Consider the following 18,587-nt stretch of genomic DNA (forward strand, 5'->3'; position numbering starts at 1 on the left):
ACCACTGGAGGCGGGCTGCACGATGTTGGGGCGTGAGCGGAAGACGGCCTAACGGTGTGCGGGACCGTAGCCCAGCTTCATGGAGACGGTTGCGAATGGTCCTCGCCGATACCCCAGGAGCAACAGTGCCCCTAATTTGCTGTGAAGTGGCGGTGCGGTCCCCTACGGCACTGCGTAGGATCCTACGGTCTTGGCGTGCATCCGTGCGTCGCTGCGGTCCGGTCCCAGGTCGACGGGCACGTGCACCTTCCGCCGACCACTGGCGACAACGTCGATGTACTGTGGAGACCTCACGCCCCACGTGTTGAGCAATTCGGCGGTACGTCCACCCGGCCTCCCGCATGCCCACTATACGCCCTCGCTCAAAGTCCGTCAACTGCACATACGGTTCACGTCCACGCTGTCGCGGCATGCTACCAGTGTTAAAGACTGCGATGGAGCTCCGTATGCCACGGCAAACTGGCTGACACTGACGGCGGCGGTGCACAAATGCTGCGCAGCTAGCGCCATTCGACGGCCAACACCGCGGTTCCTGGTGTGTCCGCTGTGCCGTGCGTGTGATCATTGCTTGTACAGCCCTCTCGCAGTGTCCGGAGCAAGTATGGTGGGTCTGACACACCGGTGTCAATGTGTTCTTTTTTCCATTTTCAGGAGCGTATCTGTGTGTGTGTGTGTGTGTGTGTGTGTGTGTGTGTGTGTGTGTGTGTACGTTCTAATTCATCCCAAAGATGTTTGATGGGTCCAAGTTGGGAGTCTGGACATTCGAATCCATTTCACAGATATTATTCGCCACACACACTTTCTTAACAGGGTGATCTGACATGCTGATACAAACATTCATCTCCCAGCACATTCTCTACTCCACACAGTTCACACCTGTGTAAAATGTGTCCACACCCAGCTACAGTTGGCATTTTCTGAAGCGCCGTAATGAGAGCACACCGTAACCACGAAAAACACCCCCACACCGCAACACCACCTCCTCTGTACTTCACTGTTCATTCTACACATGACCCCAGGTAACGATCTCCAGGCATTCACCAGGTCCAAATACTTGCATCGGACTGACACAGGGCACCGCGAGATCCAACACTCCAAACTACTAGTTTCCAGTCATGCACTGTGTAATCTCTCCCCTCCTTCCCGTTTCCAGGTATTGTCCACATTAAACAATGCGCAGTCCACGTAATTAATAAGCGAATGCTTAATTAAGATTATATATATATATATATATATATATATATATATATATATATATATATATATACTGGACAGTCCGATCTATTTCAGGGATGCTATTCTCCCCATACACTTTAACACATGGTGCTGGATGACAGTGTGATGTGTCATATATGTATGAAACTATATGGCACTCCAATAGGTCTGCAAAAACACTTGCATTTGCGAAAGCAACACTTTGTCAAAGTTTCAATTTTTGAAGGAGGATTGGAGAGTTAGATTTTGAACAGACGAACGTTTACATCTGTGTAAGTAAAAATGTAAATGTTTGTAGGTGCAAAATCTTAAATTTCCAAAAGTTTTTCATCGACTCTATTGAAATTTTTACCCAACAATGTGTGCTTCTATACACCTAGCCGGCCGCGGTGGTCTCGCGGTTCCAGGCGCTCAGTCCGGAGCTGCGCTACTGCTACGGTCGCTGGTTCGAATCCTGCCTCGGGCATGGATGTGTTTGATGTCCTTTGATTAGTTAGGTTTAAGTAGTTCTAAGTTCTAGGGACTGATGACCTAAGATGTTATGTCCCATAGTGCTCAGAGCCATTTGAACCATTTTTTCTATACACCTATTTAAAAAAAAATAAGTAATGTAGAATTATGTAATGTAAGGATGAAACATTATTACCATAAGCCACATGAAGTTCTTGGCTGTTTTAATTTAATGTTTACACAGTGCGGTAATGAACATTCAGACAGACACAGACTATTTTTTAATATATCAAGGGCAACATTCTTACTAAAAATCTCAAAAAGTACTGAACCAGTGGAGAACCTGTCTCCCATAACATTAGAAATATTCCACTAACGATTCATGGACTCAGAATGCTCTAAGTTGGATAGGGACTGGTTGGTAGGCCATATTCTGAGGCATCAAGGGATCATGAATTTAGTATTGGAGGGCAGCGTGGAGGGTAAAAATAGTAGCTGGAGGCCAAGTGATGAATAAACAGATTCAGAAGGATGTAGGTTGCAGTAGGTACTGGGAGATGAAGAAGTTTGCACAGGATAAAGTAGCGTGGAGAGCTGCATCAAACCAGTCTCTGGACTGAAGACCACAACAACAACAGCAACATTGTCCTTGTTACGTGGGCCGGAAGCGGGTACTCACCGTGAGGTTGATGGTGACGCTGCCCTGGAAGGTGAAGGGCGGCCCGGCGGCGTCCAGGTGGGGCAGGATCTCCAGCTGGTAGGAGGTGGGGACGAACGCCGTGGGCAGGCGGTAGTCGCCGCCATCTGCCGTGGTGGGCCGCCCACACACCGCCACAGCTGCCAGCAGCAGCCACGTCCACGCCATGACTCGGACCAACCTGCCCGACAGTGTACTGAACAGTCAGAGGCGCCGATTCCTACTGCACTGAGGGATACACCTGTCACAGTCCTCTGATATATTTTTGCTTCACTAAACTGTCTGTTGGCGTTTGCGACTTGGTAAATGTTTGCAAGTACTAAGATGGTTTGATAAGTCTGATACAAAAGCAAGGAGAAAAGTTTATTTTGTAAATAATTGACCTTACTTCCACACACTGTCTCCTTTGAGACACATACACTATGTCATCAAAAGTATCCAAACACCTGGCTGAAAATGACTGAGAAGTTCGTGGCGCCCACCATCGATAATGCTCGAATTAAATATGCAATTGGCCCACCCTTAGCCTTGATGACAGCTTCAACTCTCGCTGGCATACGTTCAATCAGGTGATGGAAGGTGTTCTTCTGAAATGGCAGCCCATTCTTCATGCAGTGCTGCACTGAGGAGTGGTATCGATGTCGGTCAGTGACCTTGAACTGCACGTAATATCTCTGACTTAGATTATTTAATCTGTGCCACCAAGCTCTTTGGCTGCTGGCGGCGCCCATGTTGTCACGGACCTGGTGAGGCCTGGCACGAAGCCGGCAATCCAAAACATCCGAAAGGTGTTCTATAGGATTCCGGTTAGGACTCTGTGCAGGCCAGTCCATTACAGGGATGTTAATGTCTTGTAACCACTCAGCCACACTCCTAAACATCCCTAGGTCGACTGTTTCCGATGTGATAGTGAAGTGCAAACGTGAAGGGACAAGTACAGCACAAAAGTGTACAAGCCGATCTCGTCTGTTGACTGGCAGAGACCGCCGACAGTTGAAGAGGATCATAATGTGAAATAGGCAGACATTTATTCAGACCATCACACAGGAATTCCAAACTACATCAGGATTAACTGCAAGTACTATGACAGTTAGGCGGGAGGTGGGAAAACTTGGATTTCATAGTCAAACAGCTGCTCATAAGCCACAAATCTCGCTGGCAAATGCCAAACGGCTGCGTCGCTTGGTGTAAGGAGCGTAAACATTGGACGATTCAACAGCGGAAAAACGTTGTGTGGAGTGACGAATCACGATACAGAATGTGGCGAACCGATGGCAGGGTGTGGATATGGCGAATTCCCGGTGAACGTCATCTGCCAGCGTGTGTAGTGCCAGCAGTATAATTCGGAGTCGGTGGCGTTATGGTATGGTAGTGTTTTTCATGCAGGGGCTGGCACCCCTTGTTGTTTTGCGTGGCACCATTACAACACATGCTTATATTGATGTTTTAAGGACCTTCTTGCTTCCCAATGTTGAAGAGCAATCCAGAGATGGGGATTGCATCTTTCAACATGATCAAGCACCTATTCATAATGCACGGCCGGTGGCTGAGTGGTTACAAGACATTAACATCCCTGTAATGGACTGGCCTGCACAGAGTCCTGACCTGAATCCTACAGAACGCCTTTGGGATGTTTTGGAACGCCGACTTCGTGCCAGGCCTCACCGACCGACATCGATACCTCTACTCAGTGCAGCACTCCGTGAACAATGGGCTGCCGTTCCCTAAGAAACCTTCCAGCACCTGATTGTACGTATGCGTGCGAGAGTGGAAGCTGTCACCCAGGCTAAGGGTGGGCCAACACCATACTGAATTCCAGCATTACCGATGGAGGATGCCAAGTCATTTTCAGCCAGGTGTCCGGATACTTTTGATCACATAGTGTACATATGTGAATACTGTTTGCAAAACGTGTTGCCGCTCGAGTTAGCAGTAAAAAGGAAATATATTAAAACGTCGTGTCTGGCATTGCATCAATAGCGAAACTGTAGTAAGCCGCAAACATTTTTCGTTCATCATTTGACTCATGTCAACGAGAAGAAATTTCGTAAAGGTTTGTAATTACGTATAAATATTTTGGAATTCGCTAGGCCTCTCATTCTCAAATACTGAATGGATGTAATCCTGTTATTTGCGCGCCATTATTTATGACGTCTCTAGACAAATGTATGGTTTCCAACTGTAATACTTGTTTTACTGTGTTAATCTTTTAACATAAAGTATTATGTTCAAATTATAAGAGCATTTTAAGGTTTCTAAATCGGTCACGCACTGTATGCAATACTGCAAATAAAATGTTTGTTTCACCTGCAAGCAAGGTTTCTAAATCGGTCACACACTGTATGCAATACTGCAAATAAAATGTTTGTTTCACCTGCAAGGCTTTAGAGAGGAAACTTGCAGCTGGTATTGCTTATATCCGTAGTTCCCCGTAACTTACATCCCTTTTGATGAGAATTTAAAATACATTGCACCATTTTACGCTTTTTGTAGGTCGACAATTCTTACTTTCAATCTCAATCGCAATGTCAAAACTGACTCCCTTGTGTCATAACCTTTGCTAAATCAATGCAGATCCTGTTTCATTTTCCAGTCTTTTGAACATTATTTTGTCAGTAAGTGAGATAAGGAGAAGGGACAGGATGATAGTACATCTGCTAAGACATGAGGGAATGACTTCCATGGTACTAGAGGGAGCTGTAGAGGGCAAAAACAGTAGAGGAAGACAGAGATTGGAATACGTCAAGCAAATAATTGAGGATGTAGGTTGCAAGTGCTACTCTGAGATGAAGAGGTTAGCACATGAAAGGAAAGGAATTCGTGGCGGGCTGCATCAAACCAGTCAGTAGACTGATGAACACAAAAAAAAAAAAAAAAAAAAAAAAACTGAGGGATAGTTCTCAGGCATTAGCTTCACTTGCCATCTTCGAGTTTATGTGGATGACACTTTTCCGACAGTTTCATGGAGTTCACAAACGAGCATGAATAGTTGTTTGTCACTTCTAAACTGTTTTTAGAAATTGCGTGTGACTGTATCTATGTCTTCTGCGTCATTTGATCTCAGTTCTTCGAAACTCAGTTACACCCTGTCACATCTGGTGGTATTAAAAGTGATAACAGGATAATGGATTGCTACAGTGAAAAAAAAAATCGTTATTATAGAGTGCAGATTACACAATCACATGCTAAGCTCCCTGTGTTCACAGCTATTTGTTTCGATAACGACAGATAATCGTTGAAATTATGCTTCCGACTCATGAAGTAAATGCTACGAAGCGAGAGAATATAGTCGCTATTTTAGAAGGCTTTGAAACCGCTTGACAGTCGTAATCTAAGAAGGAACCGAGAAAAAAGTTGAGAAATTATGAATGATAAGCATGTTTGATATTTGGAAAGCTTTCAGGCAATACTGTTTATCATATGAGAGAGAGAGAGAGAGAGAGAGAGAAATAAATAAAAATGATCGCTTGTTCAGAATTTCAAATGCCCAGGAGTTCTTCACCGACTGCTTAGAAATTTTGCCACATGTTTTTAAATATCTGTTTTTAAATGTATGTAATATACAAATAAACATATAACCTTCTTACAAAAAATTTCAGAAAGTACTAGACCGACTTACTTCAAATTTTTGCACGTTAGTGTAATAAACGTTTGGACATTGAAAGGTATGTGCTAAGGTCTGATCAGGGTAGCTCCAGAAAATAGACGGTAGTTGCCAACCGCAAGGCTGAACGAGTATAATATCTTCGAATAGGAGGTTCTTTGATGGTTAAGAGAGCCGGGCGCGTGCAGTAAAAAAACCGAGGGTCACAGATAGGTGCCCGGAGGATGCAGAAGTGTGGTGACAGCTGTAAGGTAGGTCGCGCTCGCTCCCCCTGACAAAACCTTAGCACGTAAATGAGAGGAGATATATAATGATTTCAAATTGGTTTTGTTAGATAATATTCAGAATTAGGATTTGTATGACCAAGGCTTGATACAGTAAGCGTTTGGTAAAATTTCAAGTGGAAGTATCTAACTAAAATTATATCCTTGTATTCTGTGAAAGTATCATTGATAAGATTGTTCTAAATTAATTATTTAGCAAACTTGCATCTGACTGCGTCTGCAAACTCGTTTCTTGCACTCCTCCATTTTGCCAGAAATGCAACATGTATTTGACTCAGCAATAAAATTTTAAGAGGATAATGCCGTTTGTGCAATGGCATTAAGATGGTACTGGAAAATTAACTTTTGGCCCTGATGTTAAAATTTTAAGTAGTACACAAAGCCTACACACAAAACCTACTGTAGCACGCAACACTCTTAGAAAAATTTTACAAAACGCTTACTGTGTCAAACCTTGGACATACAAATCCTAACTCTAACTCTGAATATTATCTAACAAAACCAATTAGAAATTATATATCTCCTCTCATTTACGTGCTAGGGTTTGGTCTGGGGCAGCGGGCACGACGTACCTTACAGCTGTCACTACACGTCTGTATCCTCTGGGCACCTAGTTGCAACTCAAACGGTTCAAATGGTTCAAATGGCTCTGAGCACTATCGGACTTAACATCTGTGGTCATCAGTCCCCTAGAACTAAGAACTACTTAAACCTAACTAACCTAAGGACAGCATACACATCCATGCCCGAGGCAGGATTCGAACCTGCGACCATAGCCACGACCAGTGACGAAACGACCCTTAAAGTCCTGCGGATTTTTCCTGAACAGCTGCATATCATCCTTGAAATACTTCACATGATTCTGTTTGTGGTCAAGTGTGAGCAATTGCGGAACCCATCTTGCGGATAGCTTTCTCACGTCCAAATGTTTATGCAAAATATTATGTACCTGTTCATTCGAGATGCCCACACCACTACCAATCTCACGCACCTTAACTCTTCTGTCATCCATCACCGTACATGGATTTTATCAATGAAATCCTGGAGTCGTAACCTCCCCAGAGCGTCCAGAACGTTCAGCATCACTTGTGCCCGTATGGCCACTCCGAAAATTTTGAAACTTTTTTTTTTTTTTTTTTTTTTTTTTTTTTTTTTTTTTTTTTTTTTTTTTTTTTTTTTGTCGTCCGTCTACTGACTCGTTTGATGCGGCCCGCGACGAATTCCTTTCCTGCGCTAACCTCTTCACCTCAGAGTAGCACTTGCAACCTGCGTCATCAATTATTTGCTGGATGTATTCCAATCTCTGTCTTCCTCTACAGTTTTTGCCCTCTACAGCTCCTTCTAGTACCATGGAAGTCATTCCCTCATGTCCTAGCAGATGTCCTATCATCCTGTCCCTTCTCCTTATCAGTGTATTCCACACATTCCTTTCCTCTCCGATTCTGCGTAGAATCTCCTCATTCCTTACCTTATCAATCCACCTAATTTTCAACATTCGCCTATAGCACCACATCTCAAATGCTTCGATTCTCTTCTGTTCCGGTTTTCCCACAGTCCATGTTTCACTACCATATAATGCTGTACTCCAGACGTACATCGTCAGATATTTCTTCCTCAAATTAAGTCCGGTATTTGATATTAGTAGACTTCTCTTGGGCCATAGCGAGTCTGCTTTAGATGTCCTCCTTGCTCCGCCCGTCATTGGTTATTTTACTGCCTAGGTAGCAGAATTCCTTAACTTCATTGACTTCGTGACCATCAATCCTGATGTTAAGTTTCTCGCTGTTCTCATTTCTACTACTTCTCATTACCTTCGTCTTTCTCCGATTTACTCTCAAACCATACTGTGTACTCATTAGACTGTTCATTCCGTTCAGCAGATCATTTAATTCTTCTTCACTTTCACTCAGGACAGCAATGTCATCAGCGAATCGTATCATTGATATCCTTTCACCTTGTATTTTAATTCCACTCCTGAACCTTTCTTTTATTTCCATAATTGTTTCCTCGATGTACAGATTGAAGAGTAGGGGCGAAAGGCTACAGCTTTGTCTTACACCCTTCTTAATACGAGCATTTCGTTCTTGATCGTCCACTCTTATTATTCCCTCTTGGTTGTTGTACATATTGTACATGACCCGTGTCTCCTTATAGCTTACCCCAACTTTTTTTTCAGAATCTCGAACAGCTTGCACCATTTTGTATTGTCGAACGTTTTTTCCAGGTCGACGAATCCTATGAACGTGTCTTGATTTTTCTTTAGCGTTGCTTCCATTATTAGCCGTAACGTCAGAATTGCCTCTCTCGTGCCTTTACTTTTCCTGAAGCCAAACTGATCGTCACCTAGCGCATTCTCAATTTTCTTTTCCATTCTTCTGTATATCATTCTTGTAAGCAGCTTCGATGTATGAGCTGTTAAGCTGATTGTGCGACAATTCTCGCACTTGTCAGCTCTAGCCGTCTTCGGAATTGTGTGGATGATGCTTTTCCGAAAGTCAGACGGTATGTCGCCAGACTCATATATTCTACACACCAACGTGAATAGTCATTTTGTTGCCACTTCCCCCCAATGATTTTAGAAATTCTGATGGAATGTTATCTATCCCTTCTGCCTTATTTGACCGTAAGTCCTTCAAAGCTCTTTTAAATTCCGATTCTAAAACTGGATCCCCTATCTCTTCTAAATTGACTCCTGTTTCTTCTTCTATCACATCAGACAAATCTTCACCCTCATAGAGGCTTTCAATGTATTCTTTCCACCTATCTGCTCTCTCCTCTGCATTTAACAGTGGAATTCCCGTTGCACTCTTAATGTTACCACCGTTGCTTTTAATGTCGCCATAGGTTGTTTTGACTTTCCTGTATGCTGAGTCTGTCCTTCCGACAATCATATCTTTTTCCATGTCTTCACATTTTTCCTGCAGCCATTTCGTCTTAGCTTCCCTGCACTTCCTATTTATTTCATTTCTCAGCGACTTGTATTTCTGTATTCCTGATTTTCCCGGAACATGTTTGTACTTCCTCCTTTCATCAATCAACTGAAGTATTTCTTCTGTTACCCATGGTTTCTTTGCAGCTATCTTCTTTGTACCTATGTTTTTCTTCCCAACTTCTGTGATGGCACTTTTTAGAGATGTCAATTCCTCTTCAACTGTGCTGCCTACTGCGCTATTCCTTATTGCTGTATCTATAGCGTTAGAGAACTTCAAACGTATCTCGTCATTCCTTAGAACTTCCGTATCCCACTTCTTTGCGTATTGATTCTTCCTGACTAATGTCTTGAACTTCAGCCTACTCTTCATCACTACTATATTGTGATCTGAGTGTATATCTGCTCCTGGGTACGCCTTACAATCCAGTATCTGATTTTGGAATCTCTGTCTGACCATGATGTAATCTAATTGAAATCTTCCCGTATCTCCCGGCCTTTTCCAAGTATACCTCCTCCTCTTGTGATTCTTGAACAGGTATTCGCTATTACTAGCTGAAACTTGTTACTCAATTAGTCTTTCTCCTCTTTCATTCCTTGTCCCAAGCCCATATTCTCCTGTAACCTTTTCTTCTACTCCTTCCCCTACAACTGCATTCCAGTCGCCCATGACTATTAGATTTTCGTCCCCCTTTACATACTGCATTACTCTTTCAATATCCTCATACACTTTTTCTATCTGTTCATCTTCAGCTTGCGACGTCGGCATGTATACCTGAACTATCGTTGTCGGTGTTGGTCTGCTGTCGATTCTGATTAGAACGACCCGGTCACTGAACTGTTCACAGTAACACACCCTCTGCCCTACCTTCCTATTCATAACGAATCCTACACCTGTTATACCATTTTCTGCTGCTGTTGATATTACCCGATACTCATGTGACCAGAAATCCTTGTCTTCCTTCCACTTCACTTCACTGACCCCTACTATATCTAGATTGAGCCTTTGCATTTCCCTTTTCAGATTTTCTATTTTCCATACCACGTTCAAGCTTCTGACATTCCACGCCCCGACTTGTAGAACATTATCCTTTCGTTGATTATTCAATATTTTTCTCATGGTAACCTCCCCCTTGGAAGTCCCCTCCCGGAGATCCGAATGGGAGACTATTCCGGCATCTTTTGTCAGTGGAGAGATCATCATGACAATTCTTCAATTACAGGCCACATGTCCTGTGGATACACGTTACGTGTCTTTAATGCAATGGTTTCCATTGCCTTCTGCATCCTCATGTCGTTGATCATTGCTGATTCTTCCTCCTTTAGGGGCAATTTCCCACTCCTAGGACAAGAGAGTGCCCTGAACCTCTATCCGCTCCTCCGCCCTCTTTGACAAGGCCGTTGGCAGAATGAGGCTGACTTCTTATGCCGGAAGTCTTTTGGCCGCCGCCAATGCTGATAATTTATGAAAATTTAGGCAGTGGCGGCTATCGAACCTGGGACCGAAGACGTTTTGATTATGAATCAAAGACGCCACCCCAGACCACGGGTGCCACTTATAAACTATTGAAACGGAAGGTGCAGAATCACCATAATGTTTATCAAGCTTCTCTTTAGCCTCCTGAGTCGTTTTACCTTTCATAAAGTAATCTTTAATCACCACACGAAATACTTTTTTGTCCATTTTTTGACAATCACTCGACTTCCTTCTTTCACACGAATACCAAACACAAAGAAATAGACCGATATGGCTGAAACTTGGTGTGCGTTCTTTCCGAAGATGCTGTTAATTATAATAGTGCTCAGAGCCATTTGAGCCAAATCCGTCGAGTAGTTTTGGGGATGAACGTGTCAAATACAGCTGAATATTGATAGAGGGTCTTAAAGTTCATCCCCCCCTCCCCACTCCCTGTATAACTGTATAACGCTTCTACAAATTTGTTCCATCTCTGTTTAACAACTAAGGATGCCAAATGTATGAGCGATGCGCCATTAAGTTCTCATCAAGCATTAAAAAAATTAACTACAGCCTCGCGTCGACGTCATTACAGACTTAGCAAAAGATCAGATTAGAGGTAGAATGGGGTAGGAAATTGGCCGTGGCCTTTTCAAAGGAAACATCCCAACATTCGTCTTCAGCAATTACACCGCAGCGACGGAAAGCCTAAACTTGGGTGACTGAGTGAAGATTTGAACCATCGTTCTTCGGTATGAGAGTCCAGTGTACTCACCACGCGTTTCCATTTACAGTAGGCAAGAAACCGGGTTGAAGTACACGGCTGTTGCACAAAAAGACTATAGGCGGCAATTAAGCTTCTATATGAAATATATTCGCATTTGCAAATACAGACAACCATCAGCTGTGTAACGGAACGACAATGAAAATTTTGGCCAACCAGGGCTCGAAGCCGGGTTTCCAGCTTATTGCGTGCTGTCGCCTTACCATCAGACTGCCCAAGCACGACTGACGACCATGTGTCTACAGCCCGCATTCCTACATTCGTTATGTATTTTCCGTACAGGGAGACATTTTAACTGAAAGCCAGTTGCCTGTTGTTGGCAGATAAATACGATATTGCACTGCCTGTGTTGTTGAGAAGTACGATGGACGCGTGTACGTCCGAACGAACTTTGCATCGCACTTCTGAGCAACACAGGTATTGCCTTATCGTAATTAATCCTCTCTCACCATGAGACAGCACTAACTGTAAAGTCCAAGTGATAAGCAACCACTGATTATCGCCAGCATCCAGATATCAGTTATCAGGCCGTCACTTAACAAAAAAACTTAAAAAGGTCACTCGACTGCTTGAACTACATTAGTGCATAACAGGCGGAATCCACATTTGCGCCCATTTAAAGCAAATTACCAACCTTTGCACCGCTAAGAAATCTTATCAACGTTTCATGCAATCTCGTGCGGCTTTTTTTCAATTAGAATTCATTATAGATAACTGCATCATCTGCAAAAAAAAAAAAAAGTCTGTGATTACTACTAATGTTATCTGCAACGTCATTAATACACTACTGGCCATTAATATTGATACACCAAGAAGAAATGCACATGATAAACGGGTCTTCATTGGACAAATATATTATACTAAAACTGACATGTGATTACATTTTCACGCAATTTGGGTGCACAGATCCTGAGAAATCAGTAACCAGAACAACCACCTCTGGCCGTAATAACGGCCTCGATACGCCTGGGCATTGAGTCAGACAGAGCTCGGATGGCGTTACAGGTGCAGCTGCCCATGCAGCTTCAACACGATACCACAGTTCATCAAGAGTAGTGACTGGCGTATTGTGACGAGCCAGTTGCTCGACCACCATTGACCAGACGTTTTCAATTGGTGAGAGATCTGGAGAATGTGCTGGCCAGGGCAGCAGTCGAACATTTTCCGTATCCAGAAAGGCCCGTACAGGACCTGCAACATGAGGTCGTGCATTATCCTGCTGAAATGTAGGGTTCCACAGGGATCGAATGAAGAGTACAACCACGGGACGTAACACATCTGAAATGTAACGTCTCCTGTTCAAAGTGCCGTCAGTGGGAACAAGAGGTGATCGAGGCGTGTAGCCAATTGCACCCCATAACATCACGCCGGGTGATACGCCAGTATGGCGATGACGAATACACGCTTCCAATGTGCATTCACCAAGATGTCGCCAAACACGGAAGCGACCATCATTATGCTGTAAACAGAACCTGCATTCATCCGAAAAAATGACGTTTTGCCATTCGTGCACGCAGGTTCGTCGTCGAGTACACCATCGCAGGTGCTCCTGTCTGTGATGCAGCGTCAAGGGTAACCATGGCCATGGATTCCGAGCTGATAGTCCATGCTGCTGCAAACGTCGTCGAACTGTTCGTGCAGAAGGTGGTTGTCTTGCAACTCAGGGATCGAGACGTGGCAGCACGATCCGTTACAGACGTGCGGATAAGATGCCTGTCATCTCGACTGCTAGTGATACGAGGCCGTTGGGATCCAGCATGGCATTCCGTATTGCCCTCCTGAACTCACCGATATTCTGCTAACAGTCATTGGATATCGCCCAACACAAGCAGCAATGTCGCAATACGATAAACCGCAATCGCGATAGGCTACAATCCGACCTTTATCAAAGTCGAAAACGTGATGGTATGTATTCCTCCTCCTTACACGAGGCATCACAACAACGTTGCACTAGGCAACGCCGGTCGACTGCTGTTTGTGTATGAGAAATCGGTTGGAAACTTTCCTCATGTCAGCACATTGTAGGTGTCGCCACCGGCGCTAACCTTGTGTGAATGCTCTGGAAAGCTGATCAATTGCATATCACAGCCTGTCGGTTAATTTTCACGTCTGTAACACATCATCTTGTAGTAATTTTAATGGCCAGTAGCGTATGTATGAACAACAAGGATCTCAACACGCTTCCCTGTGGGACATCTGGTGTTACATCTCATCCTGCCGATTTCTCTCCATCCAACATAACACGCTGCAGCGCCTCTAACAAGAAATACGCAATACACCCACATATTTTGTTTCTTACTCCGTTTATATGATGAAGTGCTGAAAACTCATGCTTCCGAGTTCTTTATTCTCTTCTCAGTTTTGGTTGAGGTGTTACATCTCGTGCATATTACTCGTCGCCTTTCCAGCTTCGCTAACGCAAGTTGAAACCCGCTGCCGCGGTAGGTTAGATAGGGCTGTGTAGCGTTAATTACGTCGGTGGGTGAGAAACAGCGTGCTGTAACAGCCTGTGACTGCAGAAGAATTCGCCGACACACGGAGCACTCTCTTCTTCAGCATGACAATGCGAGACCCCGCAGCAGCGTTGCGGCATCTGCAGCGGTCCGACGCCTTGGGTTCGCTGCCATCGGTCATTCTCCATACGGGCCAGACTGAGCTCCATCTGATTTTCATATTTTCATCTGCCTCTGAGCTTCATCTTCATGGATACTTCGCAACTCACACTTAAGTGCCTGGCAAAGGGTTCATCCAACCAACTTCACAAAAATTCTCTATTCTAATCTCGAACAGCTCGAGGAAAAAATGAACACCCAAGTCTTTCCTTACGATCTCTGATTGCCTTTATTTTATTATGATGATCGTTTCCCCCTGTGTAGCCGGCCGTTGTGACCGGGCGGCTTTAGGCGCTTCAGTCTGGATCAGCGCGACCGCTACGATCGCAGGTTCGAATCCTGCCTCGGGCATGGATGTGTGTGATGTCCTTACGTTAGTTAGGTTTAAGTAGTGAAACGTCCCCTTAGAAAAATTATTGAATTACTGTGCTGATAAACCTCTTACATTATTTGATTTTCAAACAGCTGAGCAAAACTGAACGTACTTAGACATTTCGCTCCTTACCTATTCTGATCAACACGAAACTGACACACAATATTTTTAGCGCAACGCAATCTGACTTTCAATAATCCCTACAAAAGAATGGCCCTGACTAACATTAACCTATACCTTTCACAAATCACCTACCTCACAAAAATCTTCGTTACTCGAACTACTGCAATACAGCGTGCGCCATAAGTGCCAGCTAAATAAAAGATTCAAACTACTGAAGACACTAACTACTGATAGGCATAGTTAGCAAATGAAAGATTTTGATACAGAACACACAGTGTATTTACCTTAATAGTGTTCAAAAGTCATAATATATATAGCAGTTCATGACATCCAGTCTTACAAATTTCAAAACTCCGCCATCTCTCTCCCCACGTCCACCACTGCTGGCGGCTCACCTCCAACTGCGCAACGCTACGCGCTGTTAACAGCCAACAGCCCAACACTACTATGGCAGCCAACAATGCAAACCAGCCACAGACTTCACACAGCACAGCCAGTGATTTTCATACAGAGCGCTACGTGGTGTTACCAACATAAAAACCTAAGCAGCCTACTTACCGTAGTTCTAAGTTCTAGGGGCTGATGACCTCAGATGTTAAGTCCCATAGTGCTCACAGCCATTTGACTCTTCTCTCTGTGTAGATCGGCGTCAACAAAATATCTTCGCATTCGGAGGAGAAAGTAAGTGGTTGAAATTTTGTGAGAAGATTCCGCCACAGTGAAAAACGCCTTTGTTTTAATGATGCCCGCCCCAAATCCTGTATCATGTCCGTGACATCCTCACTCCTATTTCGCGACAATACAAAACGTGCTGCTCTTCTTTGAACTTTCTGTATGTTAATTCTACCAGGTAATTCTTTACAGACGAATGGAAAAACTAGTAGAAGCCGAACTTGGGGAAGATCAGTTTGGATTCCGTAGAAATACTGGATCACGTGAGGCAATACTGACCTTACGACTTATCCTAGAAGAAAGATTAAGGAAAGGCAAACCTACGTTTCTAGCATTTGTAGACTTAGAGAAAGCTTTTGACAATGTTGACTAGAGTACTCTCTTTCAAATTCTGAAGGTGGCAGGGGTAAAATACAGGAAGCGAAAGGCTATTTACAATTTGTACAGAAACCAGCTGGTAGTTATAAGAGTCGAGGAGAAGCAGCGGTTGGGAAGGGAGTGAGACAGGGTTGTAGCCTGTCCTCGATGTTATTCAATCTGTATATTGAGCAAGCAGTAAAGGAAACAAAAGAAAAATTCGGAGTAGGTATTAAAATCCATGGAAAAGAAAGAAAAACTTTGAGGTTCGCCGATGACATTGTAATTCTCTCACAGACAGAAATGGACTTGGAAGATTAGTTGAGCGTAATGGATAGTGTCTTGAAAAGAGGATATAAGATGAACATCAAAAAAAGCAAAACGAGGATAATGGAATGTAGTCGAATTAAGTCGGGTGATGCTAAGGGAATTACATTAAGAAAATGCGTAGTAAAGAAGTTTTGCTATTTGGGGAGTAAAGTAACTGATGATGGTCGAAGTATAGAGGATATAAAATGTAGACTGGCAATGGCAAGGAAAGCGTTTCTGAAGAAGAGAAATTTGTTAACATCGAGTATAGATTTAAGTGTGAGGAAGTCGTTTCTGAAAGGATTTGTATGGAGAGCAGCCATGTATAGAAGTGAAACATGGACGATAAATAGTTTAGACAAGAAGAGAATAGAAGCTTTCGAAGTGTGGTGCTACAGAAAAATGCTGAAAATTAGATGGGTAGATCACATAACTAATGAGGAGGTATTGAACAGAATTGGGGAGAATAGGATTTTGTGGCACAACTTAACTAGAAGAAGGGATTGGTTGGTAGAACATGTTCTGAGGCATCAAGGGATCACCAATTTATCATTGGAGGGCAGTGTGGAGGGTAGAAATCATAGAGGGAGACGAAAAGATGAATACACTAAGCAGATTCAGAAGGATGTAGGTTGCGGTAGGTACTGGGAGATGAAGAAGCTTGCACAGGATAGAGCAGCATGGAGAGCTACATCAAACCAGTCTCAGGACTGAATGCTGTGTGCTCCCGAGGCCTTGTTTCGACTTAGGTCTTTCAGTGCTCTGTCAAACTGTTCACGCAGTATCATACCCCCCCATTTCATTTCCATATACATCCATTTCCATAATATTATCCTCAAGTACATTGCCCTTGTAAAGACCCTCTATATACTCCTTCCACCTTTCTGCTTTCCCTGCTTTGCTTAGAACTGGGTTTCCATCTGAGCTCTTGATATTCGTGGAAGTGGTTCTCTTTTCTCTAAAGGTCTCCGTATAATCGATGTCCAATTGTACATCACATTCTCTCGCCTCGAAAAATTCAGTAGTTTTCGTAAGATAACTCAGAGATTGAAGGAAGGAAGGAAGAAAAAAATGGTTCAAATGGCTCTGAGCACTATGCGACTTAACGTCTGAGGTCATCAGTCGCCTAGAACTTAGAACTAATTAAACCTAACTAACCTAAGGGCACCACCCACATCCACACCCGAGGCAGGATTGAAGAAAGAAAGATAACGAGTTTAACGCCCCATTGACAGTGCGGTGTTTACAGACGGAGCTACGGAAGTAACAACTTACCAGAGAGAAAGGTGGTGAGGGGTGGGGGGGGGGGGGGGGCAGGCAAAAAACTGCCGCATAAAAATCAGAGAAATTACGGGTCAGGTGAAGGAAAGCAGATAAAAATTGGCGTGGGTTTAGATGACGATCAGTTTGCATTTAGTGTAGGTAAAAGCACCAAAGAGGCAATTCCGACGTTGCACTTGTTTAGAAAAACACGTTCATATGATTTATCGACTTAGAAAAAGCATTCGACAAACTGAAATTGTGCTAGATATACAGGAGAATGGGTGTAAGCTATAGGAACACGTAAAATAGATAACATAAAAGAATGTGGACGGAACGATGACAGTGTAAGTTCAAGAACCATCTGCTCGGATTACAAACGCTATACTGATCAATCTCTACATCGGAGAAGCAATGACAGAATTAAAAAAAAATCTCAAGACTGGGATTAAAATTCAGGCTGGTAGGATATAAATGGTAAGAATCGGTAACGACATAGTTACCCTTAGCGAAAATGAAGAAGAATTACAGGACGTGTTGAATGGCTTGAACACCCTAATGAGTATTGCATGTGGATTACGAATAAACCGAAGAAAGATGAAATTAATGAGGAGTGTCAGTAATGACATCAGCCGTAAAATTAACGTTCGAATTAGGGACCACGGTGTAGACGAAGTTAAGGATTTCTGAGGCCTTCGAAGCAAAATAACACATGGTGGACTTAAAAGGAGAAGCAAAACCAGACTAGCACAAGCAAACAGTGCATTCTTCTACAGGAAGCTTTTACAAGTAGCAAACAGTGGCTACAATTTTGAAACATATTTCTGAGAATGTACTTTAGGGGTGGTAGTGAAACACGGACTATGGGAAAATGGGAGCAGAGGACAATCGAACAGTTGGAAATGGACAAAAAAGAAACGATGCACTGCGAAGGAATTATCCGATCGGGATGAGAATCGGTAGATGTGATGTACATATACAGACAGAAAAATGATTAAAATTTCAGAAAAAATTGATGCGTTACTGAAGAGAATGAACTTCACAAAATGAGCAAGTCAAAAACGCGTTGGTTCACTCCTAGCTCTTATGCAAATAATTATTCGGCTTGGCATCGATTGATTAGAGCTATTGGAAGTAATTCTGAGGGATATGGTGCCAAATTCCGTCCAATTGGAGCGTTAGGTCATCAAGACGTTTGGAAATGATGAGAGTTCGAGCCTTTAAAGAACCGGGGTCGGGGAATTACTGATAAGATAAGAAATGAATGGGTTTTCCGCAGAATTGAAGGACAAAACAAATGGAAAACACTGACAAGAAACCACGCATTGATAGGGCATGCAATAAAGCGTCAGGGAGTAACATTCACAGTGCCCGAGGAAGCCGTAAAGTGTTAAAACTGTAGAGGAAGACAAAGGGTGGTATACATGCAACAAATAACGGAGTCTCTTGGGTGCAACAGCCA

General features: G+C 43.4%; 1 protein-coding gene across 1 annotated transcript in view; it reads right to left on the reverse strand.

Annotated features, from left to right (window-relative positions):
- The window catches only part of LOC126293582 (aminopeptidase N-like), a 217,492-nt gene that overhangs the window by 176,545 nt on the left and 22,360 nt on the right, over positions 1 to 18,587 (reverse strand). The window contains exon 2 of the mRNA XM_049986857.1: positions 2,345 to 2,543. Coding sequence (XP_049842814.1) covers positions 2,345 to 2,530 — 186 coding nt within the window. The 5' untranslated portion in view covers positions 2,531 to 2,543. The remainder of the gene's footprint in view (positions 1 to 2,344; positions 2,544 to 18,587) is intronic.

Source organism: Schistocerca gregaria, chromosome 10 (genome assembly GCF_023897955.1).
Source record: "Schistocerca gregaria isolate iqSchGreg1 chromosome 10, iqSchGreg1.2, whole genome shotgun sequence".
Lineage (NCBI taxonomy): Eukaryota > Metazoa > Arthropoda > Insecta > Orthoptera > Acrididae > Schistocerca > Schistocerca gregaria.